Below are 21,677 nucleotides of genomic sequence, written 5' to 3'. Positions count from 1 at the left end.
GTTGTTAATAAACATACATAGATATATTTTCTTAACCAGTTATCCAACTCAGGGTTGTTGGGGGCGCTGGAGCTTTTACCAGCTGTCAGTGGGTGAGGTATCTACCCTGGATACCTCACCCACCCCAGTCTGTCATAGGCTAGCACAGAGAAACACAAACAGTCAATATTGAATCAGTAATTAAAGGCCCATACAGTTGTGATCAGAAGTTTGCAGCTACTCCTCATGGCATGAGTGGTGATTTTGGACTTTGTGCAATGTACCAACCCACAGCATGATGCTACCACCACCATGCTTGACAGCTGGAACAGTGTTCAAACACACCTCTCATCAAACTTTTCTGTGTGTGCAGCTACAAAATTTCAGTCGACCTTGAAGGTGTCGATTTCAGGGTCGCTCAGATTTTTCTCTGAGTACACGGTAATGTTAAACTCTTTTCCTGTGGGCTGTGACACTGGTGTCCAGCAGGGTTATTTCTCAGCATCCTAACCAGTTTCGTATCATCTGAGAGTGACAGTTTGGATCTTCTTTGAGATCTTGGCAAAGTAGTGACACATCTATGTAACTTGTACTTCCGTAAAGTTGTTTTTAACTGATCATCTTGGAATCTGCAGTTATTAAGACATGGCTCCAAGAAATTTTCAGAATTTGTGTAAATCTGCCAGTTCTCTTTCCCAGATGTTCACTGAATTCATTGGACTTTTCCATTGTTCTTAGTATACATCAATCAAAAAATTTTTTAAACACAAATACAATGGTCATGTTGGGGCCAGTGGACTGCTGGGTTTTTACTAGAGTGGCAGAAATCTTTGATAATCCATGGTAAATAGCACAGATTAGAGTGAGTTATGGCTTATTTATAAAAGAACGATACTAGGTGTTTTATGAGGCCTTAACTCTTTTTTAAGACGTTGATGTCTTTGTTTCAGGACACGGCAGGAGAGCCTCTGTACAAACTGTTCAAGGCCTTGAAGCACCAGATTGAGAAGGGTCCCGTGGATGCCAAGATGAAGAAGGCCAAATACACGCTGAACGACACGGGACTGCTGGGAGATGACGTCGAGTACTCTGTGCTGGTCAGTATGAACAAAAACACCACAGTGTGCAGTCTTCCTTCACACGTTCACATGTTTTATTGGTGAACTCCTGAGCAAAATAGCTTTTAAATAGTATGAAATATAACGTAACTTTGTTTGCAGATACAAATGATAGAAAATTGGCTTCCTCCAGGGTGTCTGGGCTCTTCTTTAGAGAGGTGTGAGGAACACCATGATTTGGGAAGTGCTCTGAATCAAGCAGCTGAACCTCCACATCAAAGGGAGTCGGTTTAATTTGTTTAAGCATCTGACAAGGATGCTTCATGGGTGCCTACCATGCGAGGGTAGGTTAAGTTGGAGAGATTATGTATCTCAGCTGGTTTGATAGCACCAACAGCCAGGGAGAGGGAGGTGTGTCAGGTCACAGTCAGAGTAGACCCCCAGCTCCCGAATGAGTCATGCTTTGGGTCGTTGGTTGCATAATGAAAACAAGCCTTCACTGTGGCTCCACTTTTACCTTCTTGTATCTTCCCGGTGTGTTTGTGCTGTCAGACTTTGCAGGTGTTGGTGCATGGGGAGGGACCAGATGTGACTCCGGTGAAGGTGTTGAACTGTGACACAATCTCCCAGGTGAGAATCTTCTTCTATTTTCAGAGTTTAATTTTTTTTGGTCTTTGTCGTCAGGATCCAGATATTTATGTCTGTTTGATCTCTGGCTGAGTTTAAAAACTAAGAGAAGCTTTGCCGTATCTTTCCCTGCCCCCCTACACTTTGTCCTTTAAACTGATTGAACGTCTAGAATAGTTTGAGGTAGTTGCAAAACTTCTGTCGATATTCTGCAGCTAATAAATGTGAATGAGATATCATTTCCTGTGTTTTGGGTTGACATTATAGCTGGTGAATTTGTAATTTTGTGCACTGCAGGTGAAAGAGAAGATCATCGATCAGGTGTACAGAAATCTGCCGTATTCTCAGAGACCAAAGGTGGAGAGTGTTGCACTGGGTAAGAAACAAAAACAATCATAAAGCATCTAGGAAAAATACAAATTATTGATTATTACACTCAGCGTTCAGCATCTTAAACTCCTGGGTTACAACAATATTTGTGGGGGTGGGGGTGGGGTATATAAAGAATATTTAGCTTTTTTGACCTTTAGATAGCCCTTAAAACTATAATGTCACCTAAATAAGTCCTGTTTTCCTCACTTGTGTCCTTTCCTGAGCTGCACACCTGGAACAGCTGTCAGTCTACAGCCTACTCAGATCAGATTACTATGAGAACTGTTGAATCCAGAAATCACTAAACTAGAACCTGTTTTACAAAGTGGAGTAGACTAAAACATAACAGAAAGTGACACGATCATGTTAAGAAACTGATGGGACAGTCTATCCACGGCGCCATTATCCACAAATGAAGAAAACTCGGAGCTGTGCTGAACCTTTCCGGGAGTGACTGGCCGACCAAAATTACTCCAAGAGCTCATCGATAAGAAAATAAGAAAGAAACTGTGCAAAAATGACAACAATAGGAGAGTTCAAGGAGAAAAGCACTGCTGACCCAAAAGAACACAAAGGCTCGTCTCATATTTACCAAAAAACATCTGGATGATCCCCGAAAGTTTGGGGAAAAAAACTTTCTGTGGATTGGTGAGACAAAAGCTGAACTTCCTTTATGAAATTTGAGTCCCGTTACATCTGGATTAAACCTAATACAGCATTTCATAAAAAGAACATCCTACCAGCAGCTAAACATGGTGGTGGTAGTGTGATGGTCTGGGGCTGCTTCACTGCTTCAGGACGACTTGCCGTAGTTGATGGAAACATGAATCCTGCTCTCTACCAGAAAATCCTGAAGGAGAATCTCTGGCCATCAGTTTGTGGCCTGCTGAGCTATGATCTGAAACACACCAGCAAGACCACCTCTGAATGGTTTTAAAGGGTCTAATCTAATCTACGTTAGAGTTCTGATGTGGAAAGGCCAAAGTCCAGCAGGCCGTTCATGCTGGAAAACCCTCCAATGTGGCAGAAATAAAAGAATGATTCACATTTGCATTTCACTGACAGTTTAAGTACTGCAAAGAGAAAACAGATCACCCTCTACATCAAATTAGCCTCACACAGATGCAGGTTTAAAAAACAGTGTTTCTTTCCCTTTAATAGTCCCTCCCTGCAGATACCACACATCCAGATGTTTTAACTTGATTGTACAGATTAAGCATGAAGCTGCAGTGATGTTTAAACAGGTCTGTCAGGCCACTAAAAGACTAAAAGGCTTCTATAAGGGAAGTGAGACGTGCCGTGAATAAGGATCAGCTGGATTTCAGGGTTGACCTTAAATACCCCGTAGCATCCTGAGACAGAGAATTTCATTAATCCCAAAGAGAATTTCCACTGCAGCTGAATCACGTATAACAGCCATTCTAGTGTGTGCTGTGTAAACTTTCAAACAGTTATTGCTGGGTATGAAAGTACAGGAATAATTCACCACTTCAAACAGGCAGTTTTAAGATGTAAAGCTCTTGTAATATTCAGCAGCATGTTTCCTTTCTACGGCTACATTCCCATCCACTGCAGCAGAGTTTTTATCAGGCAAACAGCTGGAATCTCACAAGATTCAAAACAGAATCCATTTTCTTCTCCCCGGACCTCAGTAGGTTGTAATGCTGCTTATAGAGGTGTGATGACAGACTGATGACAATCATTTGATCTCCTGCTAAGTGCTTTTCTGAAAGCGAGTGCCTGCCAGAGGTTTTCACCCACAAACTTTCAAAGATGGCAAAAATCGCCTAACCACATGTTAACTATCGCTGACTTGTTCCTAAGCTGGTGCTAGATTGGGTCGGCCTGATGGGCGCTGCATTCTGCTGTGATTGATTGTTTTGCTGTCAGGTAATTGATGACGCTGTGGGCTTTTCAAAAGGTCAGTTGGGAGCTAAATGGGTCGGTTGTGGACTCTTACTCTTCTGCTTATTGCTTGTTTGCTGCTGACAGGCAACCTGAATATGTTTACAAAAATGTCTGAATTAAGATTGTACCGACTCAGCAGGTCTTTGATTTCATTAGTACTTAGTACATTAGTGTTCGGGCCTTCTACCTTCTGTTGATTAAAGTTTGGGGGGGGGTTTTATTTTACATTTTTATTTACATAAAAACCTTTTGTATTATTTATATTGTCTATTTTGGTACTTAACGTTCTGTTTAACCTTCATGTACAGCGCTTTGTGACTGCCTGTCTACAAAAAGTGCTTAAAAAATAAACTTTACTTACTTACTTACATTAGTATTTGGGTAAAAACAGGACTACAGCCTCGTGGCAGAGATGGAAAAATCAGTGTTTGCCCAGTGGCTACATTCATTTTTATTTTGCTGTTAGCCAGTGATTACAAGTAATTCTGGCGATTGGAGGTTAAGTGTGCCTCAACCTCACCCAACCAGGCTGCCGACATGTTGCAAATAATCTGAATCGGTCTGTGAGCACAACTCGTCTGGGACACGTCTCTTTGCAAAAGGGGACTGGACTCTGCTGGTTGCCTGTGTCATTTGTAGTTGAATGGCCATTCTTCGTCACCGTGACTATTTGTGGAATAATTTGACTCTGAACGTTTTAGTTAAACGTGCCAGTTCATCACAATTAATTACTCTATTATCACAAATAAACTGCATGTAATTGCCAACTTGAGTGCATTCATTCACAAACCCATAGCAAACTGTTAGCAGACTGCTTCAGTCTTTATCGCCATCTTGGTGCGCCAGCATTGCTTTGAAGACGACAACTGATTGTGGGAGTACTCAGTCGTATGTAGCTAACATGCTAATCTGTCACGGCCAGGCTGCCCTGTGGTCACTTTGGTTTATCGATCTGTCTGACTGATGGATTATCCAATCAAGATTTTTATGGGCATAACTTCCTTTTTCTTAGCTGTGTGTAAGAAACCATCTGAACCATCTGCAAGGTGTAGATTTAGTCCCACGTACTTGGTACCTGTCTCATCCCATATCAGAAATATCCAATACTGTGCAACTTATTGAACACTAGAGTGATGGTAGGAGCATATCCCACTGTACCTACAATGATCCACACATATGGATCAGGTTGGTACACCATCACTTTTATGCTAAATTACATGTTAATTTCCTTCTCCTTGCCCCTGCAGAGTGGCGTCCCGGCTCCACGGGTCAGATCCTTTCCGACCTCGACCTCACATCCCAGAAGGAAGGACGCTGGAAGAGACTCAACACACTGGCTCATTACAACGTGAGTTCCGCCTGCTGCACATGCCTATTTCAGCCCTGTGTCGTTTCCCCTTTTCCTTCATCCTGCTGAGTGTCTTATTACCAACCACTTCCTGTCATTTCCTGATAGTTAAACTGCTGTTTGTTAAAGATGAGGTCAATTGCAAGCAAGCACAGCGATGCCGCACCTCCCACCGTTGCTGCTGTGATCCTGTACAAAGAAGGTTAAATCCATCTCTGTGGACTGAAACTGTCCTACCTGCAGTGGAGCGGTTTAAAAAGTCCAACATCACTCAGGACTTGTTCGTCTCATGAGGTCGGCAAATAAGAAAAAAAAGGTCTCAAAAATCCCTGAACTGAAGTCTTTACTGATCAGGATGAAGATTTACACTCATCACACACACTGAGGTCATGAATGCTTTGGTAATACTGGGTAAAAGTGTTAATGTGGCATCATTTAAAACAAATGTTTTTTATATTTATTAGATGAATAATATTATTAGTGTGTTACTGCCCATCCATGGCAGGACTCCTGAGCTTTGGAACAACCAGCCTGAGGAGACGAGAGTCAAAGAAAAAGGATCTTCTCCTCAGTCAGTTCAGATGTTAACCTTTTATTGAGTTTTATCCATCTGTCTTCTTAAGCGCTTATCCGGTGGGACTGGAGCTCGACCCAGCCGTCCCTGGGTGAGGGTCAGGTTACATCGTGGATAGGTCGCCAGGGCTAACTCAGAGAAACACACAACCATTAACACTCACATTCAGCACATTGTAGAATCACCAGTTACTTTAATACACATGTGGACTGTGGAAGGAGAGAACATGCAGTCAATTAACTTTTCCTTGTCTATCCTAAATTTATCCCATTTTATTTACCTTTCTTGTTTCCTGCTTGGACTTGTCTGGTTTTTTTTGGTCAAAATGTTTTTGCACAGCAATTTTAATGTAGATTAGTGCCGTTCAGCACCAGTGCAGTTATTGATTTTCTTTTTCACATGTAAACTAAAGTCATGTGAAAAACTAAGTACACCCTCACGTCTTTCATAGGAATGTTGGGGTCCTGAGCGAGTCGGTGTTCCCTCTGTGCACTCTGGGTGCTTTTAATCATGCCTGTTTCTCTGTGTTGAGCTGAGACCTTTACTTCTGCGCCAAAATCACCAACAAGTGGAAGCGTAGAGAAATGGGGAGCCTCTCGAGACTCGTGCTGCACGAAAACCAGCAGGAATTAAAACGCCAGTCCAGTCCACTCTCCGTTCTGACATTTAAGAAAAATTCGCTTATTGAGAACGCTGCAGTGAGACAGAAAATCATCACTTCCCTCAGTTTTCTCACCGATTTCCTGTCTTACAGGTTCGAGACAACGCCACGTTGGTGCTGTCCAGAGTTTTGCACACACAGTCTTTCCACCAGCACCAAGACAGCCACGAAGAGAGTACGTCCACACACACACACACACACACACACACTTTTTCTGCAACTTTTAAATGCACATGAACAAAAAAACTAAAAACACAGCAACTTCATGCAGTCCTGTCTCACCTGCAGAAAACGCCCTGCTGGAGGATGATAACACTTTCCACCTGGTGAGACAACCAGATGAAATTGACGAGGTGAAGTCGAAGCGAGGCAGCATGAAGGACAAAGCGATGACCAAAGCAATCACAGAGATCTACCTGACCAGGCTTCTGTCTGTCAAGGTACAGCTGTGCAGTTTCACTGCAGATGTTTCCGTCATGTCTGCGAGTTTCAGCAGCAGAAACTCGCAGACATGACGAAGTTCTTGTATTTCTAAATTTCCCGGTTTTTTTCTGCTTGTATTTGTAATTAGCTGATGCAATTCTGTTGATTGCATCATGGTCTTTCCTGATCAGGAACAAATTAAATAGATACATTTAAAACATTGTGTGTGTCTTTGTGTTGCAGGGCACTTTGCAGCAGTTTGTGGACAATTTCTTCCGCAGCGTGCTGTGCTCCAGTTCCGTCGTCCCTCCGGCCGTTAAATACTTCTTCGATTTCTTGGACGAGCAGGCACAGAGACACGACAATGTAGACGAGGAGACGCTGCACATCTGGAAGACCAACAGGTACAAAGACTCACCAAAAACACCAAGTATGCCACCTCAGGCAGACTGGTGAAGGTTTGCAAACTAATTGCAGAATCCGAGTAAACCTAAAACTCATCTGTGAATCATCTCTGTGCAAAAGGGAACTCGACTCAACTGTTTGCCAGCTGATTGTATTCTGGTGTGATTCCTATATAAGGTTGCCAAGCAGTGTTATTGCATCTTCGCTGGCTGGTATTTGCGTTTATCGCCATTTTGATGCTTTGAAGACGATAACTGAGAGGTCGCAGACCTGGTTCCCATCTTCAAAGCGCACAGGGACCATCATTTGTTCTTGCTGCAGTCTTTAACCTCCGTTTTCCCTCATTTGACGGTAACATAAGAAAGATTAACATTTAGAGAGGTGTTTGTTTGTTTGTTTATTAACTTGGCCCAGTTGATCAGATTTTGAGTCTAACACCACTGTGAGATTGAAATGCCGGCGACAAGAAAACGTCTGAATGAGTGATCCGTGGGCCTGAAACTGTTCTGACGGCTTCACGTGGATCATGCTGTCAGTAAAGGCCTCAGACGGGCTGATATGTGACTCTAACTGATTCAGCTCGTCTTCAAAGCTGCTGTGAATCTCAGCTGGAGATACAACCTGCAAAGAAAACCAGCTAAGAGAAATAATTATGTTGCTTCACTGCTCTGTGTGTGTGTGTGTGTGTGTGTGTGTGTGTGTGTGTGTGTGTGTGTGATACTTCATCAGCCAAAGGAGGGAGTAATTATGTCCTCGTCACTTCTAAACCGGGCCGTGGACCACATAAAAGCCTGATTTAATTGACAGGCTGTTATCAGGGCGGATAAATGATGACGGAGCAGAGACAAAGGAGAAGGATAGAGAAACTGAGAGAGATGGGGAGATTGCTTCTTTTTTTTTTCTTCCTCTTTTTTTTTTTAAGTCCAAACTTCTCTGTTTTCAAACTGGCCTTGAGCTAAGCCTGTCAATCATCAGAGGCACACATACACACACATCTGGACAAGTTGGTAAATGAAATATTTATCAGTTCTAGTGAATTATTGATGGGGGTTATGGTCTGGGGAGGCAGTGAGGGTGGGGGGATGAAAGGAGAGAAGGAGGAGTAAAGGGAAACGGAGCGTCGGCTACATCCTGAAGTCTGAAACTGAGCGTCCACTACAGTAAGCATTGCTCCGCCTGCCGAGCTTTTGGATCCATCGCTTCACATTTTCAGCTCGTACTCTGGCAAATTTTATTTTTTGGTTTATCACAAAAACAAAATTCTTGTTTTTGGCCAACTATTGCTGAATGGACTTACAAAGTGCTCCGGAAAGAGCTGCAAAGAAACGTGACCCAACAAAAATGAGATGCACAGTGGTCTCGGAAAGAAGAAAAATATTAATGTGGCAAAAACCACAAAAATGGAACCAAATGCTGACTTTAAAGATAAAGAATGACAACAAAAAGATGCAAAATGACTAAAATTAAACACAACAGTTTGAAGATAAACACAAAGAGAAACTAACGTATTAAATGAAACATGAAATGTTTCCAGAGATCCAAAACGATGTAAATTACCTTCATGAAATCCAAAATAACCAAAGTAAAACGCATACTAACCACAAACACATCCAGAATGACTCAAGAAAACAGCCAAAGGACCACAAAGAGACACAAAAATACCCAAATAAGACTTGTAATATCTACAAACAGGTCAAAACCAACTTAAAGACAAACAAACTGACCACAAAATTCTTAAAAAGAGACACAAGATGGCACTAGACATCCAAAACTAAAGACGAACAAAATTACAATAGTGACATCTAAAACGACTGAAATGACACACGATTGCCACAAACAGGACAACACCAAATACAAAAATAAGCGAAATGACCTCAAAAAGACCACAAAGAGAAACAAAGTTACTACATACAACATGAAGCTTAAAATAAAATGTACCGAAAATAATGAGACATCAAAAACCACCCAAAGAGAAACAGGTGAGCTATGAGAAATTCACACCTGTACAGGTCCTGTGAAGGGATAAGTAAGCTGAAGAGTGTTTGTGTATCCGGCTGTAAACATGCTTGTTTCTGCTGTAAAGTCAGTCTTTATAAAATGGGAGTCCGTGGAGACTGACTTACTTTTGGAGCCCCATTTTCAGCTCTGGAGGTTAACTCTCCACTTAAGCTAGTTTAGACTAAACAGAAGATCAGTGGGAGGAGCTCTAAATGACGTTTCCAGAGTCGTGACTTTAAGCAGCAGATGTCTTTGTGTGTCCTCAGCCTGCCTATGCGGTTCTGGGTGAACATCCTGAGGAACCCTCACTTCATCTTCGACGTCCACGTGACGGAGGTGGTGGACGCTTCGCTGCACGTCATCGCACAGACCTTCATGGACGCCTGCACCAAGACGGAGCACAAGCTGAGCAGAGTGAGCATCAGTCCGTTCAAAGAGCGCCATGTTTGTAACCCTGTGCATGTCTCTGAGAGAGATTGTGATTAGCTGTGCATCTGGGCCATTTCTCAATTACAGCCACAATTACCCGCTGCAATTCCTGTGATTTCAGCAATTTCCTGCTATTTTAAACAAGATCTGCGATCCATTTATTTATCAGCTCAGTGAATTTCTGTTTTGGACATAAGAGAAGAACCTCAGAGTCACATGATGTCCACTTTTTGCCGTCATTTAGTGTGTTCATGTAGATGTTTGGTAATGCACCCTGACAGCTCAGTGGATTTCTGTGATTGCTGAAGCAACCAGAGATTCTCTCGGGCTGTCAAAGCAACAACAGAGAGGATGCTGAAGTGAAAGTCACACTACAGGCTGTCAGCTCTCTGTCGCCCTCCTGTGGGCATCTTTCTTTTTATCATGGTAAAGATTGTTTAGACATTTAAAGCCACATTCCTTTTTAACTAGCTTTCTTCTGATTGGCTGCCCCTCATTCACACACGATTTAAACTGCAGGTGGGTGGAGCTTCTGTGTTTACAGCCAGAGGTGGCATTTTAAGTGCAGTACTTTTTGATTGGTATTTTAAAAAAAACCTGCTTTCTGTGCACACTTACATTGTGACGAGAACATTTTGAGAGGTAGAGGGATCCTTCTGTTATTTGAGTGTTTTTCTTGAACTGAAAGCTACATTTTCACACTTGGTGACGACAAGGAGGCGGGCTGATGGAAGAGTTCATTAGCAAAGCGCAAAACAAACTGAGAGAGTGATGATGTTGTGCAGAGCAGAAACATCCATGAGAGGATTATCATCAAATTTACCTTCTTTTTTTTGTTGTGTTCATACAAACATGCTCATGTGTTCTCTCTCTCTGGCTGCAGGAGTCTCCCAGCAACAAGCTACTCTATGCAAAAGAGATTTCCACGTACAAGAAGATGGTCGACGAGTGAGTTTAAACCTCTAAATATCCGCAGAGAGGAAACGTGTATATGAATTGGTGTTTTGGCTGAACAGCAGAGTGAAATTTGAAAAATGGCAGCATGTTTGAATGTATTCTGTGAAAATGTGAGCTCTCAAAAGTCTTTTCATGCATCACTAACCATTTCTTTTGTACTGATGGCTCTTGTCGGTGTGGTTTGACAGCTGTTTGCTTCAGTCCTCTTGGATTTTCTAATATTTGGTGAAATCACGGCTGCTGAGCTTTGAGGCTGTTTGAAAAGTGGACCAACACTTGAACCCCATAAAACATCCTGAAGATGATGTTTTACGGGGTTCAATTACCCTCGATGGTTAATCAGGACAGCCGTCTGATGATCCACTGCGTGATTCTTTCGGAATGACCTCACAGAAATCACCTGATAGTTTGTTTTGACTGTGTCTCTTTCCACAGTTACTACAGGGGCATCAGACAGATGGTTCCAGTCAGTGACCAGGACATGAACACGCACCTCGCTGAGGTGTCCAGGGTATGAACCAACCTCTGTTTGTGCTTTGTTGCATGTTTCATCCCTCTGCAGTGCATGTGCAAGTAGTTACTACTTATAGTAACTAATTAACAGGTGAAGATTATACAAGATTATACAGTACATCTTGAAAGTTCTGGGTTGAATCTTCTATTTGCCTTCGATCTGCATTAATTCTTCGTGGCACAGATTCGACAAGGTGCTGCAAACAGTCCTCTGAGATACTCGTCTACGTTGACACGATGGCACACACAGCTGCTGCAGATTTGTCGGCTGCTTCAGCTTCCTATTCTTTACCAAGAGGGGCGGCACCACCCGGTGTAGTCTTCTGCTGCTGTAGCCCATCTGCTTTAAGGATTAACATGTTCACCATTCAGAGATGCTTTTCTGCACACTGTGGTTGTAACGAGTGGTTGTTTGAGTCACTGTTGCCTTCCTATCAGCTGGAAGGCTTCTGGTGATTCTCCTCTGACCTCAACGGGCATTTTTGTCTAAGAGAACTGCCGCTTCCTGGACATTTTCTCTTTTTTTGACTATTTTCCTGTGAAGTCTGAAGATGATTGAGTGACAAAGTCCTATCAGATCATCAATTTCTGAACTCTTCTGGCTATGTTCAAAGTCACTTCAATCACCTTCCTTGTTATGATGATCAGCTTGAACTTCAGCTTGATTGGCTGATTTAGCTACTTGCCTTAATGAGCAGTTGATCAGGTGTACCTAATGAAGTGGCTGTCGGTGTAGAGCATCAGTATGGAATATAAAATACAGCAAGTCAATTTTAACTATTTGCTAAACTACACATAAGAACACGGGTTGAATCCTGAGCAGCTCCATCCAGTAAAGACTTACATATTTGGATCCATTTATTTTAATTTTAATTAACCTCTGAGTATCAAAAAAGTGCAAAGCTTCAAAAATGTTTCTTAACACTTGAAAGTAGATGCAGCAACTGTCTGAACTGTGCTCATACTGTCTCCTTTGTAGCAACACACAGACAAGCTGAACACCCAGGTGGCCTTACATCAACTGTACCAGTTCGCCAGCAAGTACTACGATGTGGTGAGAGCTGCTGTTTTCAGTTTATCTACCTTTGTGCTGTTGTGTGTGCTGAATCCATGAGCTACAAGGGGGAAGAGAGCTGTTATCATTGTTATTTAAGCTTAAAATAAATTGCACAGAAATCCAGATTATTATTTCACTGGAGTGATATCGACGATTTTCATAATAAACCTTTCCGGTGTTGGTAAAACTTTGGTGAGTGATCAAGATGAATTAAGTTTAATAAGCCCCAAAAAGCAACAGATTTTTCTCTCATATTTGCCAAATATTGTTTTTTCTGTTCGATTACTTTTGAGCGGAGGCTTTGCTTTTCCATACACAACATAAAAAAGATTCCATCTTAATTAAACACAATGATTCACCTAATGGGAGATATTAACTTGTACTTTTGATCAGATTTGATCCAACTTGCACCAACTTACTTTTTTTCCCCAACCAGTAACTTAAAGAATGATTGTGGGAACGACAAAAGGGCAACAGGGCAAGAAACAAGAACAGACTGATCACTTTCTCATCAGTTTACAAAAAAGACGTAAAAATTGCACAAATGTAATGCAGACTAAGAAATTTGCTTGTTTCTCCTGCTAAAAGGAGTTCAGGGTGAGCCATTTGTTAAATGGACTGATTCTTCTGTAGCACTTTTCTACTCTCCTGGAGCGCTCAAAGCTCTTTATACAACATGCCTCATTCACCACAATATGTCAGTGTCTGATTATTTTTTTTAAACAATGGAAGAACAAAAAGATATTTGCAGGAGAGGTAAGAGAACACAAATGTGCCATACAGTGTTAATGACACTGAAGGAAAGCAAGTTATTTGGATTGATTAATGATTAATGATAATGAATATCCCGAGTTTGGACTCGGATCTTTTTTACTGCTCCTTTAAAAATGTTGTTTGTCCTTTGGATGCATTCATACCATTTCTAATCATGGAACTTATTGTTGTTGTTTTTTTGTTATGATGACACCATTTTTGAAAGCCTACACCTGGTTAAAGTTTGAGTTTCCCCTTTCATATGACATCACCATTCAAATATTCCACTCCCACTCCAGGCAGAGCGGAGTGGTAGAGCGATGCTAGAAGAGATTCCCTGTTTCCATTAAATCTGTCATGTTCTCTGGTGAAGACTTAAACGATGATGATGCATTTTAAATTTGATTTAAGAGAGGGTGCCACAGAGTGCTTTCAATTTTAACTTTAAGCGTAAACCAGTAAATATATTTGCCTCTAATATAGCGTTGCATTTTTTTTTTAGTGCTGGGATAAAACAGCCACTAGATGGCGGCACAAGAATGATTTTCCAGCTGGTTACAGTTACTCAGAGGATTTTTCGCATTAACTATAAAACCTTTTACACATATTGACGTAAAAATGCTTCACTTTTAAATTTTTCATGTCTTTCAGATAATCCAATCTCTGGACGAGGACCCAGCAGCCCAGAACAAACAGCTCACCCTTCGCCTTCAACAGGTCGCTGCCGCCCTAGAGAATAAGGTCACCGACCTTTGACGCCAGACCTCGAGGAGGGTTCGGGGGGAGGAGCTAATGGATGCTAAAATACAGGATTTTGTTTTCAACACAAGGACTCAAAGGATGACGAGCTCACGGACTCTACTGAATGTTTAATCATGTAATGACTGAAGTAATTGGCGGGGGTGGGGGGGTTGGTCGGTGGATCCAAAGGAAGGACTAAAGGGGGGAGAGTTATGGGACGTCTGGAGGGGTGAGGAAAGTGTTAACGTACACCCAGAGTGATGGAAACTAAAGTGTTGATATCTACTACACCTACATGGCGTACTTCTGCTTGGCATCTCAAAAAAAATTGCGAGGAGAGATGCGAAATGGCGCGACGTGATTACAGATGGAAGTTGTGTGAAATCAGAGTTATTTTTTTAATTGTAGCTGGGATGTACGTTGGTGTACTCCTTGGACCTTGTTGTTTCTGTATTTGGCTTCAATGTGCCACAAATTTTAATTTCATCATGTAAGGACTGAAGAAAAAACGTGCCGCACAAGAAATGAAGGCTTCAGGTTTAGGGATTTTTGAAGAATGTGAGCACGTAAATGAGGCATTCCCAAATATGTCCTTTTTGGTACTCTGCTCTTTTTTTGGAAGTGCAGCTGCTCTGGGCACCTTTTCTGACCACTTTCTGAAGTCTGGAAACTGTGGATGTGGGGTGAATTTCATCCTAAAGTATACAAGATTAAGTTTGAGTAAAATGGGGAAACCTCTACGGCAGCGGTCCCCAACCTTTTTTGCGCCACGGACCGGTTTATGCCCGACAATATTTTCACGGACCGGCAATAAGGTGTCGCGGATAAATACAACAAAATAAAACTAGTGCCGGTACCGAAAAAAAGAAGATTTATTCATAACACATGTGAAAAGACCCAGGAAAACAGAGTTAAATGATAAAAACGGTAACAAAATAACGCTGAAAACCGATAAAAACCCTGAAAACCATACATTTCACACCTGAGCCTCAACTTTCGCGGCCCGGTACCAAACGACTCACGGACCGGTACCGGTCCGAGGCCCGGGGGTTGGGGACCGCTGCTCTACGGTACACACCACTGACCAATCAGGGGTCTCAATGGAGGAACAAAGGACAGTGAATTCAGGGTACGAGGAGTTATATAAGCCCAGAAAGCAGCAGGTTTCTTTCCCTTGTATCGTGGCCAAATGTAGTTTTTTTCCTCTACAGTTAGCAGCAGTATGTGTTTCTATGCTGATGAAACTGTGCTTGTGACTCACAGCTAAATAATTTCATTTAGTTTGTTTAGGTTTTTTTTGTTTGTTTGTGTGCAGGCTTTAGGCCAGGGGTGGGCAATCTCAGTCCACGAGGGCCGGTGTCCCTGCAGGTTTTAGATGTGTCCTCGAACCAACCCAGCTGATTTAAATGGCTAAATTAGCTCCTCAACATGTCCTGAAGTTCTTCAGAGGCCTGGTAACGAACTAATCATGTGATTCAGGTGTGTTGACCCAAGGTGAGATCTAAAACCTGCAGGGACACCGGCCTTCGTGGACTGAGATTGCCCACCCCTGCTTTAGGCAGAGGCTTTGCATATCTGTATCCAACATGAAATGTTTCTTTTTAATGGACTGACATGGTACCATTTAGTTTTATTCTTTTGCAAACTGTCTGTGAGGGTGTGTGTAAAGTGGGTTTTTTTTGTTTGTGTTTGTTTTTAGCTAAGCAGCTTTTTTATTTACTGCAACAACAAAGAAAATCAAAAAAATCACAACAGCCTAATCATGTGAACATCCAAAATGTTTATGTTTGTGCGTGATTTTCGCTTTTATAGTCTGTACAGTTTCGCTTCTTTTGCCGTACCCCTCGCAAAAATAACGCTGCTTTTGTTTTCCATTTTTCTGTTCAAGTCCACATGCAAGAGAAGGTCTGCTTACTTTCATGTTTTCTGAAGACAGGGTATCACACGAAAAAGGCTTCAAATTTAAGGTGGTAAAGTGTTAAAATGAAATAAATCTGCTTGTTATGGCTTCTATTTTTTGGATTATGCATCAATATTGTTATCAGAGTTAAAGGATGAGTAAAGAAATATGCATGGAGTCAGTTTAATGAGACCCGGCAGCACATGGATTTTAAAAATCTAAGTGCCTCTGAACAGTCTGTCACCTTCCTCCTTATTGTATGGAAGATTTAAAAAGCATACAAACCCAAGAAATACTTTTTAAAAAACATACATCTTTAATAAATGTAAGCACTATCAGTTATCTCTTAAACATATAAACTAAACTTGAAAACTTCAGGTCCACAAACCTCTGCCTGATATGTTTTGCTTTAAATGTTTTATCAGTGCAATGCAATGGCTTATTCGTAAATATGAAAGTTGGATCAGCTGTGCCGTTTTTTTCACGTCTTGGGACAAAAAATAGGAAACAGTTAAAATAATCATTAAAGATGAAGCTGGAAAAAATGATTAACATGTAATTTAAGATAAGGAAAGTGATATGCAACAATCTAAATCAAGGTCAAGTTTATTTATATAGCACATTTCCAAAAGTTCATGCTCCACAAAGTGCTTTACAATCTAAAATGCAACTAAAATAAGTAAAATGCACAACAATGATGGAATAACATATAAAAGAGAAAGAATAACACAATGCAAATGATGCACGACAGACGTGACCACATCTCAACACCTTTCAGCATACTTTATTACTGGTTGCTGTATCTTTTCAATCGCCAGTCGAACACACTCCAGCAACAACAGGCCGTTAATCTGTTTTAAGCTGGCGAGGCGTGATTGCGGATGCCGCTCAGGTGCGTCCGCCTCCCCCGCAGCTGCGCCGCAGACCATGCCCCACCACACACAGTAAGACAGTAAAAATAACTAAAACAACAACTAAGGCTGGTAAAACAAAAAATGTCAACATGTGCTAAAAGCCAGTCCATAAAAATGTGTCTTCAGTCACATGGGAGTTGGACTAACATATAAAAGAGGACTGAGAACCTACACAGATACACTGTGTAAAGTGTAAAAGATAAATATGAATAAAGATAAATTCCTGTCAAATAATGATGTATAAAAAATTAACCAAAATTAACAACTTTTTCAGTTTTACATGGATTGGATAACCCTCATGACCCTACAGGACACTCCCAGGAGTGCTGTCGAATGCCGTCTCAAAGTCCACAAAACACATAGACCTGTTGGGCAAACTACTACATCCCGCATGTCAAGTAATTTGAGACATGCATGTGAAGTTGGCCTGAACAAACTAAGAAATGTCCTGTTGGAAAGTCACATGACCTGATTTGCATCTTCTCATTGGTGGTGCTGTGGACATGTTGGCTTTTTCTGCCAAAGTGGGGCGAAGATTTTTACCAACACACTGTGTTCAGTGTGGGTTTGAAAGGACAACTACACAATAGTAGCTTCATAGCATTCTGGTGTTTAGAGGCTTTTGCATCTAAAGTCTTCAAAAATAATTAGCAATAACAAAAACATTTAATTTAATGCTAAAATAAAAATGTGATCAGATATTAAAATCTGTGCCAGCTCAAACATGGATCCATCCACTGTGGTGAGCGCTTGGGAAGTGATGGAGCAGCCCAAAGCACCTTCAGTCATTTATGTTCAAAGCAAAAACAAAACACTTTGGACTGTTTTTTATTTAAGCATTTTAAATCTTCCATATTCTCTGGCCTAGATGTTCAGTTCTACTTTGATTCTGCAAAGTTGTACAATCCCAGTATTGCAGGAATATACATGCTAACAACTCCCTAAAAGATTCAGTATTTTCAAAAATAGTTTGCAGCGCAGTGAGGAAACGTGTCAGCTGTGAAATAAGAGGAACAAAAGCTGCATATTCCCATTCACTGTTAGTAAGCGATGCGTACATCAAAAAAGTGCTGTTACACCACAGAAGTTTAAATGAACTCCTTTATCTTTTCTTTTGCTGCGCATTATTCATTGCCAACACAAAATCATGATCCATCTGCATTATTCTTTTCTTCCTGAACCCAGACGATGATCTTGAGATGAGAGCTCGACTTATTATCAAAGATTTAATGTGCAGTTTGTAAGTTGTGTGGTCGTCTTTCAGGAGATGTTTGTTTCTTGCGTTTCAAGCCTCACAAACTGCAACTTTAATCTGTGGAGCAATACAACCAGTGCAGTGTCTCTGGTACTTGATGGAAACACTGCAAAGCTCTGATAAGAATCTGGCACCAGATGACCTCCAGATAGAAATACATCTTAGCTTGTTTTCACTCTGATTTCTTTGAACCACTTTGGTGCCAAAAACGCTCAAGAAAGTGCTGTGTGTGGAATTTTCTTGGACTGTTATTGCAGTTTTGTGTAAAATGGGGAACTTGTAATCTTTTAAAGGTTTCTTTTCGGTTCAGATGTTAAGAATCGGACCACACGAAGCAAAACTTGGCCGGCTTTTAAAAGCAGGCTGCCACTTTAGCTAGAAATGTTTGAGCTCTGTTTCCCATTGTGTTACTGAGGTCAGAGCTCAGTCTGATTTTACAAATACATTTCAGTCACCACAGTGAAAGAAAGTAATTTCTGCCTCCTTCCCATTCTGGGACCTCCATGCCCCCGTCACATAACACAGTAGTCATCAGTGACAACAGATATTAATTCTGGCACATCACAAAGAGGAGTGTTGAAATGGAGGTGGGTTGCAAAGTGGCTTTCAGAGGCAGCAGCAGCAACTTTTATCCAACTACAGCAGCTTAAAAAACTGGCGTATAGAAGACGAGTCAACTGGATGTGCAGCAGAGTTGGCTTGGCTTTGTAGCTTTTCTGAACTAACCCTGTGCTCAATTTTCATTTATATCAGAAGACCTCATTATAATCGGGATTCACTGTCTCCTATCTTTCACCAACTCTTGCTTGTTTCTGCCTTCTTTTTGCCACCAGTGAGTGCCTTAAAGACTGGAAGAGAAAGTAAACTTTGGAGGTAAAAGCCAAAAATAAAAGGTGTCTAGAAGCATGTTCATGTTTATAGCGGGTTTACTAACCGGAAGATCACAGTGGGGGGTGGGGGGAACAAAAGTTCTAATAAATAAGAGTTTTTAAAGTTTGCACACAGCACAAATTTAATGCTACGGTCACTCTAGAGTGGTCAGAGACCGCAGTGCCACCAAAATTATTTAAACTGTGTGCAATGAACTTGCAATCTCGTTGCATTTGAAATGGCTGCTTGGAGGAGTGTCTCTGACAGCAAAAAAATAAATAAAATAAATTCAATCATCACCCAACCACCACTTTTTTCCCTAGTTCCAAGGTTGCAGTTCAATTTTCTGTCCTCCAGTGTGACTGAGCCACAAATCATCATACTATGGGAACCATATTGCTCTTCATCTCCTAAAGATCTGGCAATTTTTAAAAGGAAAAGCAGAAGAGAAAAATATACTGTTGAATTTTTCTTTATCAACACCTGTTTAAACTTTCCTCTGCCACAAATGTGCAGGGGCAAAGGTTGGTTCACCCAACATTTAGCTCCATATATGAAGACTACATATGTTAACATATATTCATTCAACCTGAGTTAAATGTCACCCGCAGTAAACTGCAGTTCTTCGGGCCATGCAGTTCTTGTGGTCTGTGCAGAAGTTTGATGTGCATGTGTGATGTTTATGGTTTAATGAAGTGGTTTTCAGGGTAAAGGTGCAGAAAATGTTGGAATGCACAGGGATATGAAGTCGATTTATTCGTCTGTTATTTGAGGTTTAGTGTTTTGTGTTTTAAATGATGTACAACTAAATTGTATTTGAAAAATTTATGTTTTACGAGGAACACGTGAACAGTTTTGAGAGTTTCTAGATGTTAAAGAAAACCACCCACTGGTACTGATGCTTTTACCAACAGCCTTTTCTTTGTACATCAGCGCTGCCATTGTTTGTCCTTGTACCATTGTTGTTGGATACAGTTGGTTTGGAAGAACTGGACCAAGTGTAAAACCATTGAAATGGACAGTAACAGCACTACCAGTAACTACAACTGGTCTGGACTGGACTGAAGCCCAAATCGGTGACTCTTCTTAGGAAGTGGAGAAGTGGGCAGAAAAATCCAGATCTAGGAAGTCCAAATATCCAATAAAAGATTTATACATAAGGAAAGTTGTTGTGTTTCATTTTGTCATAGTGTGCCATCACACGAGCAATCAACATACAGTCTTTGACTTTAAAAGTGTTTTAGTGTTTCGCATACCTAGAAGATGTTGTTTGGACCTTCTGTTAACACCCTCTGGTCCTTCATGAAAAATTGGTTAAATGCCTCTTGGAGTGCCTTTGAGATCTTCCAAGTTGAGGACATCACCCATACACATTTTGTTCAACATTCATTCCACTGTGATACACTAATTATGGCAACCAGACCAACCTGTTTGTTACTTTTCTCACAAGTTCTGGAAAATACAGTTTTTTACTACCATGGTGAATGTTGTGTACTAGATTTCAGATTTTGTGGTTTGTACATCTTGCTAGTACCAGGTTTGACCCCCTTTTCCTTCAGAGCTGATTTAATTCTTTATGGCTCAGATTCAACAAGATGAAGCACAGTTGTGGTTGGAAGCGACTCTGCGGCATTGGGTGTTTTTCAGAATGTCACCCTGCTCATTGGTAAGTTAGAAAATTCAAACATCTGACTTTGTTAGCGGGACGGAGAGTCCACTAGCCGCTAAGCAAACAGCTACAGTATGCTAGGCTAGTAGCATTCGTGTTTGTGCGCACGTGTGCAAAATGGCTAGACTGCGACAGTTTTACCTTGAAACGAAGTAAATTCTATTGGTATTAAATGTTCTTTATTTTAGTTTGTTGTTTTGTAGTCTGATTTATTATTTTTCATTACTGACGTTTATAGCGTGGGCTTCTGCCATTCGTAGATCCTACTGTCAGCAATCAGTTGCACCAAAAAATGCCACAATGTAGAAAAAGTGATTAAAAAAAAATGAAAACTGGTATACAAATTGATATTTAATTTCTTTTTCGGATGTTGTCAGAAGGTTAAATAAGTTAAAAAAGCTGACTTTTCTATCAAGTCTTTCATGATTCAGGCTTTACAGGGTTAAAGATTTATTGAAAGGCATTCAACTCTTAACATTCAGACTTTGAGACGAAAGTGGGCATGAGTTTTGCAGTAAAAGCCTCAGATCAAGTCTAACACCCTTACTTGGAGGTGTAAGTGACTAAGGCTTAGGTGGCGAGTTTCAGGAAAAGTGAGTGAGCAGACAGGTAAAGTCCTTCTCCTTACAGGTACACAAGTCCAAAGGTCATTGGCTGGTTTTGAACACATTACGTCAGCAGAAGCGGCACAGAGCAGGTTAGGGAGGGATGGGACACAAAACCATTGTGGTGAAAGGGTTCATGAGGGTTTTCAGAGCAGGTATGAGAAGGGCAACCTGAGCAGGAGGGCTCCACCCACAGGCAGAACTGAGGAGCCCACAACTCCACCTGAAAACTCAAAAAGGCTCTTAAACCTCCCTCTAGCATCCTGAGTCCTACTTAATCACAAATATGAGTCTGTGTGAGTTGTAGCCTCAGTTTCCTGTTAGCTAACAGTGACACCTGGTGTGCTGCTGTAGTCTGTCAGCTTCGAGGCTCAACGCGTTGTGCATTCAGAGATGTGACGAGCTTGAAGACGTCGGGCCGTTCTGACCTCAACAAGGTCAAACTATCAGAGCTGCAAACATTCGAGTCCTTTTTAAGTTTTGAAATCTGAAGCTTTGTGAACAACTATATATATATATATTTTCTGTTTTCTGAATATAAAGCAGCATTTGTGAGAGACAGCTGCGATGATGTTCATTCATACCGAGAGACAAAAGAGCTTCAGAGGATTAATCAGCTTTCGTCCTCATTTATTCAGGCATCACAGGAAGGCCTGTCTGC

At 41.2% G+C, this 21,677-nt stretch overlaps 1 protein-coding gene across 1 annotated transcript in view; it reads left to right on the top strand.

The window, feature by feature from the left end:
* Nucleotides 1–14,666, top strand: part of plxnb2a.1 (plexin b2a, tandem duplicate 1) — a 220,988-nt gene extending 206,322 nt beyond the window's left edge. The window contains exons 32-43 of the mRNA XM_039601149.1: nucleotides 930–1,076; nucleotides 1,590–1,667; nucleotides 1,962–2,040; nucleotides 5,192–5,292; nucleotides 6,621–6,702; nucleotides 6,816–6,967; nucleotides 7,194–7,354; nucleotides 9,620–9,767; nucleotides 10,666–10,730; nucleotides 11,175–11,250; nucleotides 12,232–12,306; nucleotides 13,714–14,666. Of these exons, the coding sequence (XP_039457083.1) occupies nucleotides 930–1,076; nucleotides 1,590–1,667; nucleotides 1,962–2,040; nucleotides 5,192–5,292; nucleotides 6,621–6,702; nucleotides 6,816–6,967; nucleotides 7,194–7,354; nucleotides 9,620–9,767; nucleotides 10,666–10,730; nucleotides 11,175–11,250; nucleotides 12,232–12,306; nucleotides 13,714–13,818 (1,269 nt within the window). The 3' untranslated portion in view covers nucleotides 13,819–14,666. The remainder of the gene's footprint in view (nucleotides 1–929; nucleotides 1,077–1,589; nucleotides 1,668–1,961; nucleotides 2,041–5,191; nucleotides 5,293–6,620; nucleotides 6,703–6,815; nucleotides 6,968–7,193; nucleotides 7,355–9,619; nucleotides 9,768–10,665; nucleotides 10,731–11,174; nucleotides 11,251–12,231; nucleotides 12,307–13,713) is intronic.
* The last annotated feature ends 7,011 nt before the right edge of the window (nucleotides 14,667–21,677 follow it).

This window comes from Oreochromis aureus, linkage group 17 (assembly GCF_013358895.1).
Source record: "Oreochromis aureus strain Israel breed Guangdong linkage group 17, ZZ_aureus, whole genome shotgun sequence".
NCBI lineage: Eukaryota > Metazoa > Chordata > Actinopteri > Cichliformes > Cichlidae > Oreochromis > Oreochromis aureus.
The sequence above is the reverse complement of the archived record's forward strand: the minus strand, read 5'-3'. Positions and strand labels throughout refer to the sequence as shown.